Source organism: Muntiacus reevesi, chromosome 3 (genome assembly GCF_963930625.1).
Source record: "Muntiacus reevesi chromosome 3, mMunRee1.1, whole genome shotgun sequence".
Lineage (NCBI taxonomy): Eukaryota > Metazoa > Chordata > Mammalia > Artiodactyla > Cervidae > Muntiacus > Muntiacus reevesi.
Window position 1 is genome coordinate 227,281,394 of NC_089251.1, and position 25,192 is coordinate 227,306,585.

A 25,192-nucleotide genomic window follows, 5' to 3' on the forward strand; every position below is an offset into this window, starting at 1 on the left:
TACAGCCCACCCTAAATCCAGAACAATCTCACCTTGAGATCCTTAACTAATTACATCTGCAATTTCTTTCTCCAGATGAGTTCACATTCTGACATCCTAGGGGAGCATGAATTTTGGGAGGACACTATTCATCCCAAGGGGAACTTCCTGACCCAGAAGCTGAACCCAGGTCTCCCGCATTGCGGGCAGATAACTTTACCGACGTAGTTACATGTGAACTAACCTGGTGGCTCAGACGGTAAAGCGTCTGCCTACAGTGTGGGAGTCCTGGGTTGGGAAGATCCCTTGGAGAAAGAAATGGCAACTCCAGTATTTTTGTCTGGAAAATCCCATGGACGGAGGAGCCTGGTAGGCTACAATCCACGGGATCACAAAGACATGACTGAGCGACTTCACTTTACTTTCATTCATCCCACTACTCAATGTAAGCAACCTAATTTCTCTTTTTGACACAGTAAGGCTTTTTCAAAATGCAAATTTAAATTTGGCTTGGTAAGATTAGAACCAATCTTCTGTGGAGAACTTTATTTAAAAAATCTTTAATCTTCAAAAGAAACTAAATCAAATCCCTAGAACTGAGTACGTAAATAAGAAAAATGCCTTTTGACAGAAACAAAGCATGACAGATTGGTGCTATAGTATTTATAATTTATTATTTATAAAAATAACTTCAGCTTTCTCACCAAAATGACAATAACTCCTCTCCCAGAAGTCAGGGGCCTTGGCACAATTTTTACTAAGAAGAACTTTCTTTTAAAATTCCTAAACAATAATTTTTAACATCTAAAATCAATTTTTAAAAAATCTGGATGGTGATACTTTATAACTGTCTTCAAAATATACAATGATATCTGTTATGCAGTTAGGTATCAATTCTTAATTGATAAGTATTATAATTATTTAATGTTCAGGTAATTTTATAAACAAGTTACCAAATTACAAGACAATGTTGGTAGACCATATATTTTTCAAAGTGTAAGAACATATCTCACTTCATATAGTTTAAGATCTAGGGCAGATTTTTTCCTACATTAGTGAAAATTGTATTATAAATTGTCAGGAATTCTTTCTAATGTACCAAGATTTTCATATGAAAAAGTAGAAGTTATTTTTATTTTTTATATAAAATAGTAAGTATGAACCTAATGTAGAAATCTGATGTTAGATAATTCCTTTGGCAGAAAAAATTGAATTATAAACAGGTCTTAAATACATCCGTAAGATCATGAAAAAGAAAGAAAAATAACCCTGTTTTTCTTATTAACACCAAAAATATCATCTCAGTATACTGAGTTAATAACATTTTTATACTATCAACAACCTGTAACACAAAATTCGCTACAGTATGGCAAAAATAAAATTATTTTTAATTTAAAAGGGAGAAGAAACTTCCGGATATATAAAATTTCACAGATAAATGCCAATATACACTATATACACGTTTCATGTTATATCATTCCAAAACTACATTAGTTGAACTTAAAAATGGCAGAACCCAAATTAGTGGGTGTGCAGTATTTATTGTAACTCAAAGACTTACACAGAATCAAGCTTTTACAACTCGGATCACAATTGTACATAAATTATTTACACAAACATTAAAATAACTTTATTAAATACTGTTTGGGGGAAAATGTAAGATTTTTCATATATTATGCAAATGCTAATTATTATCAAGAGTAGTTTTGTAAATGTTTTTTCTGTTTTGTTTTCTTTATAGAAGATCCATTTTCAAAAAAGTAAGGTGCTATTTTAGAATTTCTTACAAGTATATAACTGAATTCACATGGAAGGAAAATACTGGATAAAAAACAGGACAGACATGAAAGGTTAAAACTTTCTTTCCAGTTACTTAAATCTGAAATAAGACAATGACAGAAATTGGGTTTTTCCAATATTGCTTGTTTTTCCCTTTAAATGTAGACCAAGTAGTATATAGAAGACTTTTTTCCCAGGATATAGTTTCTTTGAAAAAGGAACATATTTATAATGGAATTTCTATAAATACAGAAATGACAAATATTTCCAGAGCACTATCTTCAAATGGATTCTTAGTAGAAAGATTAAGGGCTTTCTTTAAAAAACAATATAGAAATCTTGCTTCCATGCAAGTTTATTTATTTATTTTTGCAGCTTGCAGGATCTTAGTTTGAATATGGACCCCAGTGAGCCAGGGAATTCCTGCGAGTTAAATTTTTAAAAACTCAACTTTACATCCATTGTTTCTCCCAGTCAAAATACCATGGATCTGTAAGCATAATGTATTCACATTCTGTACTCTCTAAAAAGTTGGCAGATGATGCAATAGTGGTGCAAATTCTTAGGAAAGAAAATAATCCCTATTGGTTTACTACCTAACTCCCAAAGTACGTGGAATATATTAGCACTTCAAACTCACCTAGAACATAGGCTTCAGGAAAACTGTCTTGATGGCTTCCCTATAAATGCACTGCCCTATAAATGCACAAGCTCAAGATTGCTTCTGAAAGCAATGGCCAAAATTGTCAACAGTCTGGCATACCATTGGTACTCAAATCACCTTTTAAAAAAAACAACACATCAGTAAAAACACACATCATTCATGCATGGTATACATTGCATCATGTTATGAGGAATGTCTCATAGCTCAAATTTAGTCTGTAAAATGGAAATGCAGCGTCTCTGCACACCATGCTGCAGAAAAACAAAACCAACCAACCAACCAAAAAAAAAACCCAAACGGACCTTATATCTTCATTAGGTGATGGCCAAAACCACTTGAAAGGTTTTTAAGTGGCAATTCTAAATGCTAAGGACCCTTGTAGGAAAAAATGTTTTTTATTTTTTCCCCAGGGAATGGAAGTGTTTCATGGGGCATTCCTCAACCCAGTGTTGGCATGACTGGAGAACTGGCTGAATACTTTAACACACATCTGCATTTACATGGTCTTCACTAATAATAACAAAACATTTCTGTTTCTCCCAAAGTGCTGTTGCTTCTGTAGACAATTCTATGCTAATTATTACTCAACACATCACTGAGAGCAAAACTGACAGTACTGCAAACACAACTGCAATTTAAGGAAACAAAGGAAATATGCAGGGAAGCTAAATGCCTGCACAAAAACATGTTCGTCTTTTTAAACAATGGTGTGTGGGAAACTGAAAAAGAAGAGAAAAAAAAAAGGCAGACAAAAAGTACTTGAAGGTTTCAGTGCTTCCCCAATTACCATGACAATTTAGGGGTAAAGGGTGCGTTCCTTATACACTCCTACCCTCCTCTCTCTTGCTGTTTAGTGTCATAAGGCTACTTATTTGTCCAGATTGGTGTAGAGAGATTTGAAAGTAAGAAAAAACTAACTGGAAGCAACTTGAAGCTGCCTGTGATCAGAAGGCTGACTTCAAACAAGCTGGAACTGGAAAAGAACTTTTTATGGCATAATAAGAGTAAGACAGGTTTTTGTGCTTTATTTATTCATGGGTCTTTTCAGTTGAGAAAATTTTGTTTCCTTCTTTTAATATTTTCAGATTATAATCACAAGGGTTGAGTAGTACACTTATGAAGGCTTTCGAGAGAATGCTTGGTTTGATTTTAAAGGAGAGGCTGCTGTTGATGGTAATTTGTTTGCGGCTGTGCAACTGCATGAGCTGGAACTGCCACGGGAAAGCCTGCCAACTGCGGCAAGTTGGAAGTAGTGTTCTGGTAAGACGACAGATCCACGGGCATCCCCATCTGCTGCGTGTAAGTCGCTGCACCAGGAGCTGACTGAAGGTTAGAGTTCTGGTTCATGTAAGTAGGGTTGGAAACAGTGTCTTGTCCAGTGCTGCAGACAAAATTTTAAAAAGAAAACCGTATTTACTTTGCGTTGTCTGGGTTACGGTCAGAGATCAATCACTGTGACAAAATAAAAATGTCTTTTCCATATTTCTAAGTTTATATAGCTCTACTATTCTGATTATAATTTAACCACTCCAGCTATCCAACACTGTTAGTGTAATTTTCATATTTGAGAAAAAGGAAGTAGTCCAAGTGAAATAAAATATAGGATTATAAGGCCTATCTAATTTTGTTTTCCCCAAAATCTCTCATGGAGAACATCTGTAAATCTCCTGAGGAGATGCAGATTGTTTCTGCCCCTGGTATCCCGGATCAGGTGTGGTGGGAACAGGACCCCAGCTCAAGGACACCCTCAGCCTGTTTTCTCCTGTCCCCTTTCTCTCAGTCAGCACAGCAGAGACCATGTTTCTTTACCCACTCTTTACACTTTCCTCTGGTAGCGCCCTTTCCAAGCTGCCCCTGGCAGCTTAACCTGAATCCCTACATAAAAATAATATAAGCAGGGAGAATGTGTAATCCACACAGGACCTGAATCTACCCTCAACAGGCTGTATTAACACTATGCAGAAACAAAACAAAAAAATCCCAAATCCCTACTAAGTTGAAAATTACACCAAACTGGGGGACATCTATTTGTTCGTATAATTACTATAGTGTAGCTTTTATTTCGGAGAAGGCAATGGCACCCCACTCCAGTACTCTTGCCTGGAAACTCCCATGGACGGAGGAGCCTGGTGGGCTGCAGTCCATGGGGTCGCGAAGAGTCAGACAAGACTGAGCGACTTCACTTTCACTTTTCACTTTCATGCATTGGAGAAGGAAATGGCAACCCACTCTAGTGTTCTTGCCTGGAGAATCCCAGGGACGGGGGAGCCTGGTGGGCTGCCGTCTGTGGGGTCACACAGAGTCGGACATGACTGAAGTGACTTAGCAGCAACAGTAGCAGCTTTTATTTTTTATTTACTTTTTTGGCTGCATCAACCCTTAGTTGTGGCACACGGGCTAAGCTGCCCCACAGCATTGTTGGGGATCTTAGCTCCCCAACCAGGGATCGAACTCATGTCAACTGCATTGGAAGGCAGATTCTTAACCACTGGACCACAGTGAAGTCCCAACATAGTGTAACTTTTGAAAGGGCCTTCCCCAGTAGCTATAATTTTTAATTGTACCAAATATACTGCTTCAATACAGGAGGATCCATGTCTATACTCCTCTATAGTTTTTCTCTAATTCCTAATGTCACCCAGGATAACAAAATTTTTACATTTTAACTGAGTTAAATACCAATATGAACAGATTTATTTAATTACCAGATAATATCTAACATTTATACTCATGGAATTTAAGAGTGGGAAGAGACTTTCGAGATCGTTACACATGACTGAACTAAAGAGACATTTTGTGGTGTTAAGCAAAGTTAACAGAAGGCAAGATTCAGACATGGTTTTCAGGATAGAAGTGAAGAATCTAAAAAAATCAGACGACAAATTCCACAGCTGAAACATACTTCCTCTAAGAGTCAAAGCAGCAAAGGTTTTTGCTTTTGAGGAATACACACTCCTAAAATATGTCTGAGACTACTTTGTTGTTGTTGTTCAGCCACCCAGTCATGTCTACTCTTTTGCGACCCACAGACTGTAGCCCGCCAGGCTCCTCTGTCCATGGGATTGCCCAGGTAAGAATACTGGAGTGGGTTGCCACTTTCGTCTTCACCAAGACTACTAATTAAAGCACCATGCTAAGTATATCAGTGGCTTGGCTTCTATAAGGGAAGTTAGCTGTATTTTTTCCCAGGGACCCAGACTATAATCCAGGTCTGGGCTCCATCTTAGTATGGGTAGCAAAGCTAAGATAGCACCATTCCTATCTCATGGGATCTTGAATGAGCACTTCTATAACTTCATCTCAACAGCAAAAGAAGGTACTATTATTATAAAGAAAAGGGTCTAATTACTCTCATTCTGAACGTCTGTGAAAACTTAATGTATATAATTACAAAATTAACATAGCTCCCAAAAACTTACCTTAAGTACGGAGTTTGAGCAGGCTGTGTTGTCACTGAGGAATTCACAGTTGGAGGCAGAGATCTCAGTGGACCAATCTGATCTGGTCCTAGGCTGTAGCTCTGGGCAACAGTGACGTGCTGAATACTTTGACCAATATAGTTTCCACCATGTGGTTGAACTGGGTATGTCTGTTAACCAAGGAGAAAAGGTTGACTCACTGATTTCCCAAACAACTGCCTAGCAATACATTAAAACTTTAAAAGACTTAAATGAAATAAAATGTAATAGTTCTTTGGAGAGCAATCTGATTTCATCTGTCCACCCTGGTATAAAACATGGAGCGCTTCCACATCATAGTGCCAAATCCATGGAAGTTTATGATTTACTTGCTCATTCTTTTATTTTGCAGCATGGTGAAAGGAAGGGAGGTGGTGTATTTTTAAGCAGCAGGTTGGAATTCATCTAGGCTGTCTGTTACTAGGTAACATGCCTTGCTGTCGAACCACAAGGAAGACTATATACTCCCTTGAAGTCAGCACAGTATCACTTCAAGTCACCATGAGAAAGATGACCTTCTTCACCCCCATCTCAGGGTGCCTTACTCAACTTCTTAAGAATGAAACTTAAAAGAATAAATTGAAGGATAAGTGGTATCAAGGCAGGGTGCAGGCCCTCCCTGGCAATGCCTCCTTCATCCTTCCTGCAGGACAGATAGGACAAAAGGAGAGAAGAATTCTGGGTAAAGGAGATATGCCCTCAAGAACTAGCAACATGGTCTAAGTCTCTTTGGATATTTATATGTATGTGTGCCCTACTTAATTTCCAGGGTAACATTTCTTTCAGGACAGGATCTACAACCTGCTTACAAAATACAACATTCAAAGCAATTGCATGTTTAACAAATATCATATAGTAACTATCATCACTCCAGTTTTAAACTAAGCTATTTTTAAAGCAAAGACCAATAACATGAAAATTCAGAATTCTAAAAATGCCAAATAAACTACTACATTGACAACTATAATCATCGGAATTCCCTGGCAGTCCAATGGTTAGGGGGCTTCCCTGAGAGCCCAGTTACTAAAGAATCCGCCTGCAATGCAGGAGACCCCAGTTCAATTCCTGGGTCAGGAAGATCTGCTGGAGAAGGGATAGGCTACCCACTCCAGTATTCTTGGGCTTCCCTGGTGGCTCAGCTGGTAAACAATCCACCTGCAATGCGGGAGACCTGGGTGCGATCTCTGGGTTGGGAAGATCCCCTGGAGAAGGGAAAAGCTACCCACTCCAGTATTCTGGCCTGGAGAATTCCATGGTCCATGGGGTTGTAAAGAGTTGGATGTGACTGAGAGACTTTCACTTTCTTTCCAGTGGTTAGGACTCCATACGTTGATTGCCGAAGGCATGGATCTGATCCTTGGTTGGGGAACTAAGCTGTGCAGTGCAGCCAAAAATTTAAAAAGGAAAAAGAAATCATACTACCTCCTTAGCAGACACACACAGCCCACTGACAACAGGCTAAGACGGTGGGAGTGGACCTTTTCTGCATGTTAGGATTCCTGAATGGCCTTCACAGATGCAGTTAACGGTGTGTTACTCTAACTTTTTCTAGTATGAACTTCTTTTTTCAAATTAGAATAAGAACTTTAATATTTCAAATGCTATTATGTGTGAATGATATAGATAATATTCTATGAAGAATCAAACTAGACAGAATGCTAACTTTTTAAAGGATTAAGTTCTGCTTAGCAAAACACGGATTGTAAACAATATGCAACTAAACATAAAAATCTGACACAGGAAGGACAAATAACCTTTTTTAGACACACAAAGAAGTAAATACAATATCTAGTCCTGTAACACAATGGCACAGACATTTCTATTTTGTTTCATGTTCACCGCAGCAGCAGATAAACAGAAGCAATACTGAATAAACTCCAGTTGTCTTTTGCACCCAGAAGTCCTTTCTACCCTCACATGTAATGACTCTCATCATTTTCAGAAGTTCGGGGAACAGCATATTTGATAAATGCATCTTGTCTGATGTGACAGTTACCATAGTAACTATTCTTTTTTTACTTAACAATTATGTTGTGTCAAGTCACCTAGATTATGCATCCACATTCTGTTTCTCCTTGGTGTCTCCTTCACACAGTCCTTTACATACCAGTTTTCATACATTAACATGAAATTTGTTCATCCAAGCTCATTCTGAATTCAACTGCTAACTGACTGAAATTTGAAAAAGGCTTCAGAATACCAGATACTGACAAATGTAAATATTCACTTCAGCTGGGAAGTGCAGAAAAGGTGTAAAAATCCCTGGAAAAGATGTTCATGAAAGGCTCAAGGAACCTCTATGTATAGGCCTGCATCATATCCTCATCATGTGTGGATTTTTAACAGTATAAGCCATACATCTGAGAAAATATAAAGCATGATCTGAGAACAAAATAAGTTCCCTAAGCCTTTTTAATTATCATAGAAGTTAAAGAAATCTCAACAGAAATTTATAATAAATGTTAGATTTTGCTTGCTGGGCAACAGGAACAGCATCAGTACCTCATCTGGAGGACTCCTGACATGCCAGGCTCTGTCCTAAACCAAGGGATTTATACTTAACAAAAGCTTATGAAGAATAGAACTCCCCTCATATATTTAATGGTCTCTTCATTGTGTTATAAATGAACTAAAATGTATTTGTGAAATATGAGTGTCTAATTGTCCTGGTGAACACTTAACTGTTTATCCAACAATTTTCTGACGGAGATGGATTTTATAATGTTATTCATGGACTACAGAAATTTTAATACTATGCTTTTTTTAATTTAAAACTTTTTTTACATTTTGAAAAATGTTCTCAAATGATATGCTCACCTGAATTGGAACTCCAACTGATGAAGATGGGTAATGTGCTGGATGGTGGATCTTTGAATAGACTGAATATACTGGTGCTTCATTCATCAACTTATTATAAAGTTCCAGAGCTTCTAAGACTTTTACATTCAATTCAGACAATTCTGAATGCTTCCTGATATAGAAGAAAAGCCCTTTAATACTTTTCAAAGTTTTTAAGCATTTAAGCATATTTTTAGCAACATGCTAGACTAATGAAAAGGGTTTCCCTGTGGCTCAGATGGTAAAGCGTCTGCCTGCAATGCGGGAGACCTGGGTTCGATCCCTGGGTTAGGAAGATCCCCTGGAGAAGAAAATGGCGATCCACTCCAGTACTCTTGCCTGAAAAACTCCACCGACGGTCACCTGAGGAGCCTGGGAGGTGACAGTCCATGGAGTTGCAAAGAGTCGGACACGACTGAGGGACTTCACTTTTCACTTAGCAACATAAATTAATTTTTAAAATTTACATTTTCTATTCATATTTTAAAAGATTCTACACTGAAAGAATATTCAAACAGGGAAAACAGGAGGAGGAGTTATTTACTTCATGTAATGACTAGGCTGATATAACTTAGGGGAATTCCTTTCCACAACTTGTAAAATGCAACCAGTTCATAATTTTGGTGCTAGAAGCACTTTTTTTCTTATGTTACAGGTTTCTGTTAAAAATTCAATTACAAACAAGAGTAATTTTTGAATTTAGGAAGAGTCCAAGTCTTAATTAAAAATCTTAGAAGAAGAAAGTACTCAGGCAAGGACCAGAGCCAGGTGTGAGATACAATATGACTGAGATATAAGCACATTCACAAACAGAATAACACAATTTTTATTTGTTTATACTCATGAAAGGCTCAACTAAAAAAAATTTAATAATTATCCTTAAAAATGCAAATGAAAAAAATGTATACATAAAGTAGTCTCTACAGCTTGTTCACTGATTTCTTTTGAAAGTGAGTGAATATAGGTCCAAATAAGAATATTTTCAAGTTTGCATCTTCAAAACTGCCAGGGAATTGCAAAGTCAGTCCTTTCAGCCTGGTACAGTTTTTTTTTCCCAACCTGGTACAGTTTTGCTCTCATTCTGGGGCACTCCCTTCACAGCTGACAAGTTCTTAGAAGTTAAATGGCCACTTAATCTGGGCCAAAGCACCCACAAATCTGTTTGTTAATGTAGCTTTTAAAATATATACACAGAGAGACTCAAGAGACAAGAAGCAAAGCAAGCAGCCAGACACAGGGCTATCCAATATATGACCTGGACTGAGTCCTACCAGGACTTGTCACCTTTCCTCCATCAGAGACTGTTATGTCTGAAATAAAAAGTGCTGTTTGCTCTCTTGCATGTGTGACTGTATCAAGGAGGTTGAACTCTACTTTCAGAAATATTGGTTGTAAATTGCACAGGAAGTTTCAGAAATGATCGTCCATGCTAACAGATGTGTCACTAAGAACCATAGGCTCTAAGAACCAGAGTCCATATAACCCAGTATTATACTAATGAAACACCAGAACACTGAAGGGCAGGCTGAATGCACACTTGAGATCACCTTCGAGGATTTGAGACACAATCCCAAAGCAGTAACAAATTTTTACTAAACTGTGCCCGACACTATCCTGGGACAGAGAAATTAGGCAAAAGTATCATTCTCTCCTTCAGAAAGACTGCAGTCTGTTAGGAAGACAAGGCCTGAAAAATAGCAAATATATAAGATAGAACATAACCAAAAAAAAAAAAAAAGATAGCACATAACCGAATGCAAAATTCAGTGAAATAGGTAGGGGACCGAAGAGTTTAGAGGAGGGGATTAATGTGATTCACAGGGTTTTATGGAGAAGCCGGGACTTAAGCTGGTACCCCAGGAAGGATGGAAAGGTCAAGCAAAAAAGGAAGACCAAGTCAGGTCAGTGGGACAGTGTAAATTAAGGCAACTGAAAGAAACAAGAAGGGTACACAAGGGAAGAGTAAAAAGGTGGTAGAAAAGGCACTTTGACAGAGGTGGTAAAAAATGGTTTTTGGAAGGCAGTAGCAAAGAACGTTAGAACAGCCTGAAACAGTTAAGCTCAGGCTATGGATCTTTCTTCAATAACTCTATCTACACCTTTTTTTGAAGTCAATTTACATGTTTATCCAATATAATTTCCTAGTATGATAAATGCTACAAAATTTCATTCTGTACAATGACAGAAATGAAAGCTAAAATTTAATATTCTGACAGTAAAGTTATTTTTCTTCTTAGGAAAACAAACTAATGGTGATCCATTCAAGGGAGGAAACAATATTTTATTCATCTCTGAATGCTCAGTAAGGGTAAATAGTCAATAAAAGTTTGTTGAAGAACAGCAAGCATTTTCCAAAACAGGAACTGCATCTGCAATCAGTGGGCATGGAGCAGAAAATGCCAGCTGGCCTATTCAGAGACTGAAATTAAAGAAAGAACTGGTTAACAGGTGAGCTTTCACTCAAAAAAGTAACTCATATCTTAAGTAAAGAATATCTTCAGAGGAAAACAATGAAAAAACTAGAGTGATTATTTGTTTTCCTCTGAAGATATTCTTTACTGACAAAAATAAAATTATACTGTCATCTCTTTGGCTTTTTTCACTACATGTCAATAGATGGTTATCAATGATAATGCTTTTTACTGTAGAATGTGTGGATGTTTAATTTTTATAAAACAAATCTCACATTGAAAGACATTTTAGTTACTTTCAAGTTTGTTATTATAAATAACACTGTGAAGAACACCCAAAGAGCTAAATCTGCATATATCCCTATGTATTTAGTATTGGCCTGAAATTGCTGAGTTAAAAGATATGGACTATTTTTAGTCTTTAGAAAGGTTTATAATAATTGCAGCCCTAGCCACACCTAAGATAATACTATTTTCTTTTTAATCTTTTTAGAAAGTAATTTTATGTATGTATTTATTTGGCTGCGCTGGGTCTTCGCTACTGTGTGGACAGGCTTTTATCTAGTTGTGGTGAATGGGGGCTAGCGGTGGTGCACGGGCTTCTCATTACGGCGGCTTCTCGTGTTTCTGAGCACAGGCTCGAGAGGGTTCAGGCTTCAGGAGCGGCAGCATAATCCCCGGCTCCAGAGCACAGGCTCCGTAGCTGTGGCACATGGGATCTTCCCAGACCTGGAATCGAACTGTGTCTCGTGCGTTAATAAGCAGATTCTTTAACACTGAGCGACCAGGGAAGCCCTCTTTTTAATCTTTTCCATTTGATTATTCACTACCCATTAATATACCTGCATTGAAACCAAAATAACAGATTATCAGTAGATATTCCATGCTTTCTCCAAAATAAGACCAAAAAATATGATGAAATTGACACCATCATTTCATTTACTGAGACAGGGATTTATTTTTCATTTCTATAGAAAATACAACAAATTTATTAAAAAAAAAAAAAAAAAAGTCCTAGGGAACAAAGTTTATAATCTTCAGTGACTAGAAAAAACCTTGCTACTACTTTTCTCTGGTAAAGGCAGATAAGAAGTAAAATAGTTCCTATTCTTCCTATGCTGTTTTATACCCAAGTTCAGTAAACAGATACTAGAAGGGGAGGATGGTGGGACACTACAGCCTTCTTACTTGTCTGCCATTCACCATGCCTGCCCCCTCTGACTTAAGATATAAAGCTCTGAGGAGTAAGAGAAGGGGCAAAACTAAGTTAAAAGCTCAAAACCTTGACAGTTTGACCTTCAGTGCTGCTATCTCTAAGGAAGAGTAAGACTCGATGGGATAATGAAATTAAAAGGAAAACAGAAATACAGAAATACCAGGAAGAAATATAAGAGAAGGTGTGTAAATCGGATTTAGAGTAAAAAAAGAAATTTCATTGGAAAGTTTTACAAATACTACTTTTCATTATATAATAAAACAGTACTTGCCTATGATTCCTGTTCTCATTTTGTATTCTATTCAAATTTACTCTTTATTATTCATTAACCCTCAACTCCAGCCCAAGTACAAAAATGAAGATAGGAGTTCATCATTCTACATATAATACACTGCCATGAAAAAAGCTATTATCGAAATCAGAAGTACCATTCTATTAGTCTGTAAGGGTTTTTAGAAACAGAAACAATTTCAAAAGATTGAACAGTTCCACAAAAACTTCTCAGCTTAAAGTTCTGCTAAAACAAGTCAACGTAAGAAAACTACACTTGTCATTTCCTGCATGAAGAATCTCACCTATCAATCTCTTCAAGTTTTTCATCTATCATTGGACCCATCTGTTGGCAGATATCTGTAAATGCAAAAATAATTAAAAATCTTGAAACTAAAAAACCAGTTTAAGTCAATTTCAACAATTTTTAACAACAGAGCACCAATATGTAACACCATGTAAAATATAAAGAGAATTAAGTTATGCTAGAGAAAGGACTGTAATAGACCAAACAGTAATCCTATTCAGCACCAATATTAATATCATGTGACCAAGGCAAAGTAAAAATCAGAACAGAAATCCCACCATGTTCTTTCGAAGTACTACTTTATAGACTGAAATCTGGAGTTATCTCAAAAACCTTAAAAATACTTAGAAAACTATTATTAACTACAATAAAATGAACCTGTCACCATATATAAAATAACATAATTACATACAGATTAGATATGAAAATTTTTCTTTTATTTAAACCATTTAAAAATAAGACAGTTTGTATATCTCCAAATGTAAACATTGATACAGTAGCACAATATTCTATATTCATAACCAGACTTTCTTCTATAAAAAATTTAATAACATTTATACAAGACTGCTGGGAGAAATATCAGTAACCTCAGATATGCAGATGATACCACCCTCATGGCAGAAAGCAAGGAAGAACTAAAAAGCCTCTTGATGAAAATGAAAGAGGAGAGTGAAAAAGTTGGCATAAGACTCAACATTCAGAAAACTAAGATCATGGCATCCAGTCCAATCACTTCATGGCAAATAGATGATGAAACAATGGAAACAGTGAAAGACTATTTTGGGGGGCTCCAAAATCACTGCAGATGGTGACTGTAGCCATGAAATTAAAAGATGCTTGCTCCTTGGAAGAAAAGCTATGACCAACCTAGATAGCATATTAAAAAGCAGAGACATTACTTTGCCAACAAAACTTCGTCTTGTCAAAGCTGTGGTTTTTCCAGTAGTCATGTATGGATGTGAGAGTTGGACTATAAAGAAAGCTGAGCACCAAAGAACTGATGCTTTTGAAGTGTGGTGTTGGAGAAGACTCTTGAGAGTCCCTTGGACTGCAAGGAGATCCAACCAGTCCATCCAAAAGGAAATCAGTCCTGGATATTCATTGGAAGGATTGATGTTGAAGCTGAAACGCCAATATTTTGGCCACCTGATGAGAACTGACTCATTTGAAAGACCCTGATGCTGGGAAAGATTGAGAGTGGAAGTAGGGGATGACAGAAGATGAGATGGTTAGATGACATCACCGACTTGATGGACATGAGTCTTGAGTAAGCTCCAGGAGCTGGTGATTGACAGGGAAGCCTGGTGTGCTGCAGTTCATGGGGTCGCAAAGAGTCAGACACAACTGAGTGACTGAACTGAACTGATGACACATTTATCCCAGAGATTTTTCTCCCAATGGATTTTTTAAAAAGGCACAAAAACATCTATTTTAATTGCTTCAAATTTCTTAGAGAGTAAAAAGACACATCAGCATGCATCGAATACCCCTACATTACAAAGTAAACATAGATCATATATAATTTTGACCTTTCAAATTCAATACAAGAAAATTAGAAGAAGAATAAGAATTTCTAACATTTTGACTCAGTTACTTCATGATGCTTTTTCTAATTCTGTCCTTTTTTGAACTGCAAATTTCATGAGTGGGCTTACAGAAAAGTAAAGACTTCCCCAACGAACAGGATAGGCAGGTTGTAACAACATCTTCTAAGTCATATGTTTACTATTTTACTACATTAGTCTACTTCCCACCAAAGATTTCTAATCTCTGGAAGCAACCTGAGGCAGAAAAAATTTAAGACTATAAATCGCTAAAACATTAAATGACATTAAGGTAATCCCTAATATTCACTTAGTACCTTCTAAGTCCAAGAGGTCTTGGGAGTCTGGTTTTGAATCTGTTGGGTCTATACTCTGCAGTACCTGCAGGGCTCTATCCATCTTATCCTAAAAAAGTAACAAGACACTTTACAAAGAGTTTTAATTTCAATGATTATAAAAATTTATTTTCAAGCTTTCTCAAGAATAACACATTTTAAAAGTCTTGACAGTTTAACCATTAAACAAAAGAATGACTTTACCTCATCTATATAAACAGGCTCAGGCTCTGATTTCTTAATTTCCTCCTCCTCCTCATCAACTATATTCAATTTGTCGACAGCTGCTATGGAAACAAAGTAAACTTTAAGTTCCTCAGTATTTACTCTAGTAGTTTAGTCACTAATTTACAAATAGCCTGTGAGTATTCATAAGGAAAAAAAAGGAAACGCTAAATAATCACAACATTTCATAATCAATATACATTATTACATATGTTCATTGATTCATGGCACAACTATCTATTTAGTCCTTACTATATGATTAAGCATTGTTCGAGGCATTGAAAATACACTAGTGAATAAAACAAATAGGAATCCTTACCCCGATATAACTTACATTCTAGTGGAACAAATAAGCAATATTAATGGGAACTGTCATTACAGGCACCTTCCTAAAACTGAGTGTTATTGCTAGGGTGAAAATATATATATGAGAGTAGAGTATTATCTAATTAGCTAATCTCAGAGTTAAATCTATGAACTACACTCATTCCTGTTATAAAAAATTATTTTCTACATGTAAAAAATAAAAAGAGACCTGATTGCAACCTGATAATAGATACAGCAACACAAAACAAACTTTTTTTAGAAAAGAGAAAGTTGAAAAATAACTTAAAATATATATATATAAATAAAATTATTTAAATGCTCACTGGAGAACTGCCACAATGTACTATATTTTAATAAAGTAAATTTGAATTAAAAATTATAATCAAAAACTATATAACCAAAGAAGTTTTAAGTCCAAACAGTTATTTCAAATATTTAGTTAACTTTCAAGTACGCCCTAAGCAGCAGAGCTCAGCATAACATAAAGATTTACTGAAAATCCAGGGTATTTTTTACTTTTAAAAATAGAACATCAATTTCTCCAGCCTATAGTGAATTCTACGGCATTCCCTAAGCATGGTCTATCAAGCTTTTAAACCTAGTGTCTCCAATGTTCATATCTACTTAAGAGTCAGACTGGAGGAAAAAGAAGTATTGAGTGGCAGAATACTCAGTATTCATCTCTCTCAATTTTAATTGAATGCATCATTCAATCTATATAAAGATGATGCTACATATGCTGTAGAGCTTTCAATTTAAATTCTCCAGAACTATAAAGATTAGAAGCAGTATGTTCAGCGGCTATGTCAGTACAAGTACATCCTAATGGCAAAGTAGCCGACTTTAGAATCCTGGCTTTACCTCCTACTAGCCAAATAACCTCAGCCTCAGTTTTCTTATCTATAAAATGGGATATCAAAAGTACCTATCTCACAGACTTAAGAAGATTAAATGAAATAGTGCAAGCAAAGGACTTTGCACAACACCTGATAAACGAGTGCTTAAACACCACTGAGCAATTTTATTTTTGACCCTCACCATCATTAGTATTATTACCAATTGTTCTGCACACTCAGCACCACCACCCTGCCTCCCAACTCTCTGCCTGCCTAACAAATGGACGCTTTCTTGGCATGGCTGGCAGCAGCTGTGTGGAACCGTCTGTGGCTGCAAAACTGAGGGAAGTTCAGAAGATGTGAACTATGAATCTACTGTCTTGATTACATTACTTTGTTATTGTTCTGAGTTTCCCAGGACCAAATCAATGAAAGGAAAAAATCTACAATTTAGGAGTACTCCTAACCCCTGTAATCACACTCAGCACTTGTCAATGGATCCCCCAACCTGCCTACTTTGATACTGTGCTTCAATGATGACTAAAACATTTTTTGTACTAGACATATGCAAATTGCCTCTTAAACCATAATTACACTGATTTAAATATTTACATGGTCAAGCACAGCTTACTTTATGCCTTATATGTACCTATGCACATTAACTCTCAAAGGATTTAAAATATAATGATAAGGAAATAACTCTTATTTGGAATTGACCTGGGATAAGTTAACCCCTTAATTTGGGAAGAAGTAGGTTAAACTGTATTGCCTATAAATAAATTATTCAAAACAAGAATTAAATGCCAATCTACTTTATATTTTAAACCGAATCATAAAATTTAAACAAAAAACTTCAATAGATTTAACCTTTCCATAGATTTAACTTACCTGCCTCCGATTCTATGTTTAAATTACATGTTACAAAATTAGATGGGAAGAGTCCTATTCCTCTGTGATTTTCTCCTTTCCACCAATTAGCATCACTGAAAATACAGTATAAAAATGCCATTTGTTACTCTATATTTCATTTCATTAGTGTCAAGAGTAATTAAGATAAAAATTAAATTTAGTCTACTTTGAAAATACTAGTTCATATTCCACTATATTTAAAAGTAGTTCCTCTTAAACTTGTGTGTTAGTTGCTCAGTCATGTCCGGCTCTTTGTGATCCCATGGACTATAGCCCTTCAGGCTCCTCTGTCCATGGAATTCTCCAGACAAGAGTACTGGAGTGGGTAGCCATGACTTCTCCAGGGGATCTTACCAACCCAGGGATCGAACCTGGGTCTCCCGCATTGCAGGCAGATTCTTTACCATCTGAGCCACCAGGGAAGTAAACTTAATAAGAGATATAAAAAAGTACAAATAAAATAAACATCTATATTGTCATACTTAAATTCAGAACCTATCAACAACTGGTCATATTTGATTCTGTGCTTTAAAAAAACCCAAAACATTACAGAGAACACTGAAGTTTCCTTTATCAACACCTCCAAATCCCAAACTCACATCCATCCTTCATACCACCACCAAGTTGATATGTCACCTTCCTTCAGATGTATTTTTTATTCATTTACTATATCTATAAACTCTATATTTATCTATAGAATTTACAGATATAGATATATACAGATATCTATAGTCAACTCTATAGATATTAAGTTGGTACAAAAGTAATTGCAGTTTTGCATTGTTGAACTTTGCCATTTGATATTGGAGTATTCTTAAATAAATTTGGTTATGTTATACACCATTTTAATGCACATTTCTTGCTTTATATTTTTTTGCTAATGACTTATTACTTGTTTATTTTATGTTTATTTTAGACTAGAGAAGTGATGTTAGACAAAAAGCAAATTGGAGCGGTTTTCTTATTTGAGTTCAAAATGAGTCGTAAAGCAGCAGGGACAACTCGCAACATCAATAACACATTTGGCCCAGGAACTGCTAATGAATGGACAGTGCAGTGGTTCAAGTAGTTCAAGAAGTTCTGCAAAGGAGACAAGAGCTTTGAAGATGAGGAGCATAGTGGCCAGCCATCAGAAGGTAACACCACCATCAAAGTTGATCCTCTTACAACTATACGAGAAGTTGCCAAAGAACTCGACGTCGACCGTGCTCTGGTCATTTGGCATTTGAAGCCAATTGGAAAGGTGAAAAACCTCGATGAGTGGGTGCCTCATAAGCCAACCACAAATCAAATAAATCGTCATTTTGAAGTGTCATCTTCTCTTATTCTATGCCACAACAACAAACCATTTCTTGATCGGATCGTGACATGCAAAGAAAAGTAGATTTTATAAGACAACTGGTGACGACTAGCTCAGTGGTTGGACTGGTAAGAAGGTCCAAAGCACTTCCCCAAAGCCACACTTGCACCAAGAAAGGTCACAGCCACTGTTTGGTAGTCTGCTGCCACTGTGATCCACTACAGCTTTCTGAATCCTGGTGAAACCATTCATCTGAGAAGTATGCTAAGCAAATCAATGAGATGCACCGAAAACTGCAATGCCTGCAGCCATCCTTGGTCAACAGAAAGGGCCCAATTCTTCTCCACGACAACGCCTGACCACATGTTGCACAACCAAAGCTTCAAAAGTTGAACAAATTAGGCTACAAAGTTTTGCCTCATCCGCCATATTCACCTGACTTCTCACCAAATGACTACTTCTTTCAGCATCTCAACAACTTTTTGCAGGGAAAATGATTCCACAAACCAGCAGAAGGCAGAAAATGCTTTCCAAGAGTCAAATCCCGAAGCACAGATTTTTTTTTTTTTTTAATTTTTCGAAACCACTTTCTTAAGGTTTTAACATACAAAGAGCTGTACCTATTTACTGTATAACTTGATGGATTTGCAAATTAGTACGCATCTGAACATCACCCCAGTTTATACAATAAATATATCCACTACCTCCTAAAACTTTCTCCACCCATCTCTATTTATTCATTTTTGGTGATAATGCAATGTAAGATCTCCCTTCCCAGCAAATTTTAAGTGCACAAGTAACCAGCATTATAACCCTAGACACAATGCTGAAAGTAGAACCCTTTAGGATTGATCTGGAGCACAGATTTTTATACCACAGGCATATGTAAACTTATTTCTCGTGGGCAAAAATGTGTTAATTGAAATGGTTCCTATTTTGATTAACAACGATATGTTCGAGCTTAGTTATAATGATTTAAAATTGATGGTCCAAAACCACAGTTACGTTTGCACCACCCTAATATAAATGTTAATCAATATATATCTTTAAAATTTTATAGGTTAATTCTTTCAGATTTTATTAATCCCTTTTAAAGATCCATCACACAGATATGGCATATTTGATGTACTCATCCCCATACAGGCAGACACTTAGGTCATTTCCAGTCTTTTCTTTCACCCTTATAAAAGCTGGGGTAATAATCATTGCAGATTTTAGGGCACACATGCAACAATTCTCTAGGCATGTTCACAGAGATAGGCTTGCTGGGCCACAAAACCTAAGCATTTTCCATTTTACTAATGTTGTCAAATGTTCCCTGAAGTGGTTGTGGCAATTCACCAACCTCCTTTCCCTCAGCAGCATGTGAGAATGTCACTGTCGATCACATGTGTCAACTGTCCAAGCAACACTTGGTAATGCACAGGAGAAATCATCTCTTACTGCTGTGCCCATCTGCAGTTCTGAGCATCCAGACTGCCTCTTCCGTAGACTGCCTGTTCATATCTTCCGTCCACTTTTCTTTCTCCACTGGGTCATTTGTCTCTTTTCATGAATATGTAGGAGTTCTGTACATATCTGAATAGCATTTGTCTGTATTATGCAAGTACCTTAAACTCCTCAATCTATTCTCCTTTATATTTGCCTAATAGTTTCACATTTTCCTTTATAGTGCTCTTCCACATCTAGGTCTTTATTTGGGATGAAATTTTATGTACTGTGTGAAGCTGAATCAAATTTTATTTATACTGCATAGAAAGTCATTCATCCCAGCAAAATTTATTTAATAGTACATTATTTTTCCTGATTTATGATAGTCCATCTTTCAAACAGCAAGCTTCTATCTGTTCATAAGCTTATTTCTGGATTCCATCCTGTTGCAATAGTCTATATTTATTATAACATCTTAATATGCCTTGATACGTGACAGGAAAAGTACCTTCTCTGTGTTACTGTAGACCTTCATATTTCCATATTAATGTCAAAATACAAATGTTTCCAAGTACTCCGAAAAAAGTCTTATTGAGCTTTTAAATAGAAATGAACTGTTTATGTATTAATATTAAAAAAAGTAATCTTTACAATATTAAGGATTCTTCAGCATAAATGATATCTCACTCCATTTATATTTATTGATATATAAATATATATTTTATTTTATATCTTTCAAAGGATTTATAATTTTTTCCATGAAGTCCTTAAGTATCTTTGTTAGGTTTATTTATTCCTAGATCCTTTATAATATTTGGGAGCACTGAGAATGACATTTTTTGGTATACTGTTAATAAGGAATCTGCAGCTATCTATCAGTTGAGTATTTCTTAAACCGAAGTCTGAAAATGATATATTTTCAAAAAAGAGACTTCAAGTTCTATACATGAAGTTTTAAATTTTGTACTTTTAATTGCAACAGAATATAAAACAATGGATATAGTCATATTCTGGATCATCCAGATGACCTCTGTCTTAATGCAAGACGGCCATTTAATTTTGGTACCCAAGTATGCATTTGTGTTTAAAATCTTGCCGGTAATAACCAATCTCCTAGAATGACAACATTTAACTTATGTGTGTTGATGAGCACATCTATGGCAGTTTTAAGATTGGGGTCTCCTAACATCAAAATGACATTTAATCAACCTACATATTCCATCATATTCATGTTGAATTCTCTTAGTAGTTTACAACAGAAAAAAACATTCTCTTTTGCAAGGATAAGCCTTAACTGAAAATAGTTTCATATGAGTCTAAGTTATTTAATGGATTTGTGCTTTAACTAGACATCAACGAAAAGACACATGGCTTCACAATGACGTAACCCTTTACATACTGCAAGCCCACAGACCATAACAGGTACATAATGCCGCATGACCATCAAATGACATCAAGGGATATGGTGTGTATGAAGGAGTCACAACAACCACATAAGAAACAATCAGAAGAAAATTGAGTTATCAGAGCAGTGAGCAGAACAGACTTGCTGAAGAAATGAGGAAGCAGCTGCGCCACTGATCAGCACTGTTATTTACCTTGTGAGCAGTAACTTACATTGAAAAATTTACTCATTCTACAAAAATAATACTCATTTTGTAGTTTTGCTTCTATTTATTTTATAAATGTCCTTAATTTTATGCTTGTATAAAAGTATCAGAAGTGTAAACTTAAGTTCTTCTAGAAACATTTTACACCCAGAAGCCTGACATTTCAGACTGTCAGCGTTCAGACCTCATACTAACCCTTCACATTCACATCTATTCTCCGTCAGGGATCATGTGCTCTACTCCAAATGATTATTTAAAAAAGAAAAACAAAACAGACTCTTAAAGAGAAAAAAAAATGATTATTTTCTAAGTAAACATAATGTTATCTTGACTATGTAAGAGACCTTCACTTTCCTGTTTTGTAAGATCAAAGTTCACCCATAATGAACCCACTGGATAAGCCTTTTTTCCTAGAGGTGTGTACCAGGCGTGACTCCGCTTTCTTCTGGACCCCAACATTACCTCTTATGGCATTCACAATCTTTATACCACATACTTACTTGTAAAGTAATCTTAACTCCCTTACTTTATTATAGGTTTTATGAAGAAAAGAACTGTTTCCTCATTCTTTATTATAAACACAGCATATTCATATAATATTTTCTCAATAAATATTTACTGCAGCAAAGTAAAACCATTCTGGGTATCTACCTGTTTAAAAATATACTAATGTATCCTTACTAAGTTATTTATAATGGATACCAAATACATGTGCAATCTGCTAGTAACGAGTTGTTAGGTCTCACTCTTGCTAAATTTTCATCAATTTCTTTTAAAAGCAATCTAAAGTAGAATTAGGCTCAATACAGACAAATCTATTCTTTATTACAACTTTAACTGATAGAGAAATTGTGAGGGAGAGGCAGTAGCAGATTAACTGGGGAGGAGCTGAGCATAGTTTTTAGCTGAGCTGATCAAAGGTATTACAGCTATATCTCTTCTTAAAGTTTTTTTTTTTTTTTGGCCAGTAATTTTGGTATATACAATTCTCAGTGTAAATACATTCAGATGACTGAATGTTTCTGCTTCCCAGCTGTGATAATAAACAATATTATTCAACACATTTTTAAGCCAAGATACAAAGAACACTTTATTACCAAATTTAACAAAAGAATAAGAAACTCAAACTACCCCATCTAACTAATTAATGGCAGAAAAGGTTCTAGTATGATTTAAATAAACCAAAGTCAAAAGCTGAATATTCAGCATTCTAAATTAAGGATATGATACCGAATAACTTCAAAATATTCCAGAAACATTTAAAACATACCTGTCATCCAAAACAATAATAATTTCACCATGTTTAAAGGTGAGTTCATTGTCCTCAACGGCTTCAAAATCATACAAAGCTCTCACTTTCCTGGCGGCTCTCTGATCTGACTGAATCTCCGCAGACGGATACAAGGGTTTTGTTTCTGTGTGCTGGTGCTTCTGCTCTTGCAGTGATAATTCAATAGCTAGTTTGAAAAATTAAAATGCAAAAAACAAGACAGCCAGTATTAACTCTGGTTTTTTACGAGTTTAAAAAGGAAATATTACATAATATACTATTTAATAAGAATAAATCAGGTGAATGTTATTTGTCCAGTTAAATACTAAACAATTAGCTTTTGTGGGGTGGGGGTGGGGGGCAAAAGGAGACAGGGCAGACAACTATGACATTTTTGAAAATAAAGTTTTTGCTCAATCCTTAATATCACAGTCTGTCATATACAGCAGCTATTATTTTTACAGCAAACAGATTGTGACATTATAATATGGGTAGCTTTCCATATAGGACAAGTCATGAACATATTTCTGTGCTTGACTCATAACTCTGGCATTAAAGAAAAGGTGAAATGTAATCTCTTCAAAGGTAGGACACTAAAAACTATTACTGACAAGGATTAAGAATTCAATTAACCTTATATCATGTCAGTTGTTTCTCTTAAGTTTTCAGACTCCACTAGTTTTTAGATTTGAGGTAAAATACTACAAGTAAACTCAGTTTTATTTTAGTTTTTATTTCAATAACTCATTCTGCAAAGATCAGCCAACACTAAACATGTGCTTAATCCTTTACCTTTAGCTATATCTTCATCTTCTTTGTTTTTGTTCGATGACGTACCATTCTTGGCAGTAGCTGAGACAGTCTGTAATGTACAAGTAAAATGAACACAACTACCTTTTCAAAGAAAACACAAGCTCTATAATTAGTCGCACATGCTAATTTAAAAAACACTGATGTAACTAATGAGTTTCACTTAAAAGTGAAGGTCTTTATGATAATTTTAAGTAGTTGTTTTCAATACTAAAACAGAACATCAGAATTTTCAAGAAAATATGAAAAAAATCACAAAGGGCATGAACTAGCTTACATTTTGCATGAATCTTAGCATCTGACTCAGAACCTGGCATAAAGAAAAGTACTTAAATATACATCTTTTCTGACTGCATTTCCTGATCTCGGTGGTCCAAAGTCTAATTCAACGCGGGGGCTACGTAGGAGAAGTAGCAAGAACCCAGGCCAATGACTGAAGAGCAGAGGAGGGACGCAGACAAGAGGGGCAGCTCTAGGCATCCATGTTAACCCCCTTCACTACTCATTGTGTTTGAATTGTGGTGACTCTTCAGACATAGCAGAGGACTAAGGAAGGTCATGCTTAAACTTAAGGGCATGGAAGAGAGAGATGTCCAGGGGTCTGAACTATCAACCAGTTCTTTATCACAGATTTTTGAGAATGACTTGCAGAAAGGACAGAGCAAGGAAATGCTGGCTTTCTATTATTTCTAAGATTTTATTTTTTAAATTTATTTTTAATTGGAGAATAACTGCTTTACAATGTTGTGTTGGCTTCTGCTGTTTATGACAATGTGAATTGGCTATAAGTATACATACATCCCCTCCCTCTTGAGCCTCCCTCCTACCCCATCCCCCATCCCACCCATCTGTGTCATCACAGAGCACTGAAGCTGAGTTCCCCGTCCATACAGCTGCTTCCTGCTAGCTGTTTATTTCACACATAATAGTACATACATGTCAATGCTACTCTCTCAATTTGTACCACTGTTCCCCACTGTGTCCACAAGTCCATTCTCCATGTCTGCAACTCCATTCCTGCCCTTCACACACGTTCACCAGTAACATTTTTCTGGATTCCATTTATATGTGCTAATATAGTATACTTGTTTTTCTTTTTCTGACTTATTTCACTCTCTGTAACAGGTTCTAGGTTCATCCATCTCACTACATTCTACTTTGAACCCATAGATCTGATCAACTAAAAAGGTTCTTTTTGTGTCTTCAGTCTATGGTCTAAAATTGAAAAAATACACAGTTCTCTTAGTTTCTTTCCCTATCCCACATCCTGAAAAAACAAGAGACACTGAGAGCAGAACCCAGTGTTTTTTCCCCACAGACCAAAATAAACCACTGACTCTGGGAATCATTATCCCTGCCTCCACCCTGGTCCTGCAAAAGCTGTCCCTATGTCCTCGAATAAACTTCTAGCCTTACAGGTCAACCCATTTGATACATAAGCTAAAGCATACCCCAGGCATGTTCACTCTTCAACAAACAGGCCTCGAGCTTTCTCAAGTCCATGAAGTGATTCATGTCATCCCTCCCTTGACAACCTCTTTACTCCTCTTACATACTGAATTACATTCCAGCCTAAAAATTCTACTCTTCACCTTCTTCACCATCCTAGTCTACAGTTACCCCTTCTTCCTGGCATCTAACTTTTGCATCCCTCATCCATCTTTGTCACTTAC

At 36.1% G+C, this 25,192-nt stretch overlaps 1 protein-coding gene across 2 annotated transcripts in view; it reads right to left on the bottom strand.

Annotated features, from left to right (window-relative positions):
• Window positions 1-1,348: 1,348 nt before the first annotated feature.
• Window positions 1,349-25,192, bottom strand: part of STAM2 (signal transducing adaptor molecule 2) — a 45,463-nt gene continuing 21,619 nt past the window's right edge. The window contains exons 6-14 of one of the 2 annotated variants that reach the window (XM_065931546.1): window positions 23,502-23,571; window positions 22,710-22,896; window positions 17,078-17,172; window positions 15,006-15,085; window positions 14,784-14,871; window positions 12,921-12,975; window positions 8,698-8,851; window positions 5,842-6,011; window positions 1,349-3,803 (exon numbers count right to left, since the gene is read on the bottom strand). In XM_065931546.1, the coding sequence (XP_065787618.1) occupies window positions 3,572-3,803; window positions 5,842-6,011; window positions 8,698-8,851; window positions 12,921-12,975; window positions 14,784-14,871; window positions 15,006-15,085; window positions 17,078-17,172; window positions 22,710-22,896; window positions 23,502-23,571 (1,131 nt within the window). In that variant the 3' untranslated portion in view covers window positions 1,349-3,571. Of the gene's footprint in view, window positions 3,804-5,841; window positions 6,012-8,697; window positions 8,852-12,920; window positions 12,976-14,783; window positions 14,872-15,005; window positions 15,089-17,077; window positions 17,173-22,709; window positions 22,897-23,501; window positions 23,572-25,192 lie in introns of both variants that reach the window. The other variant, XM_065931545.1, reaches the window with a different exon arrangement.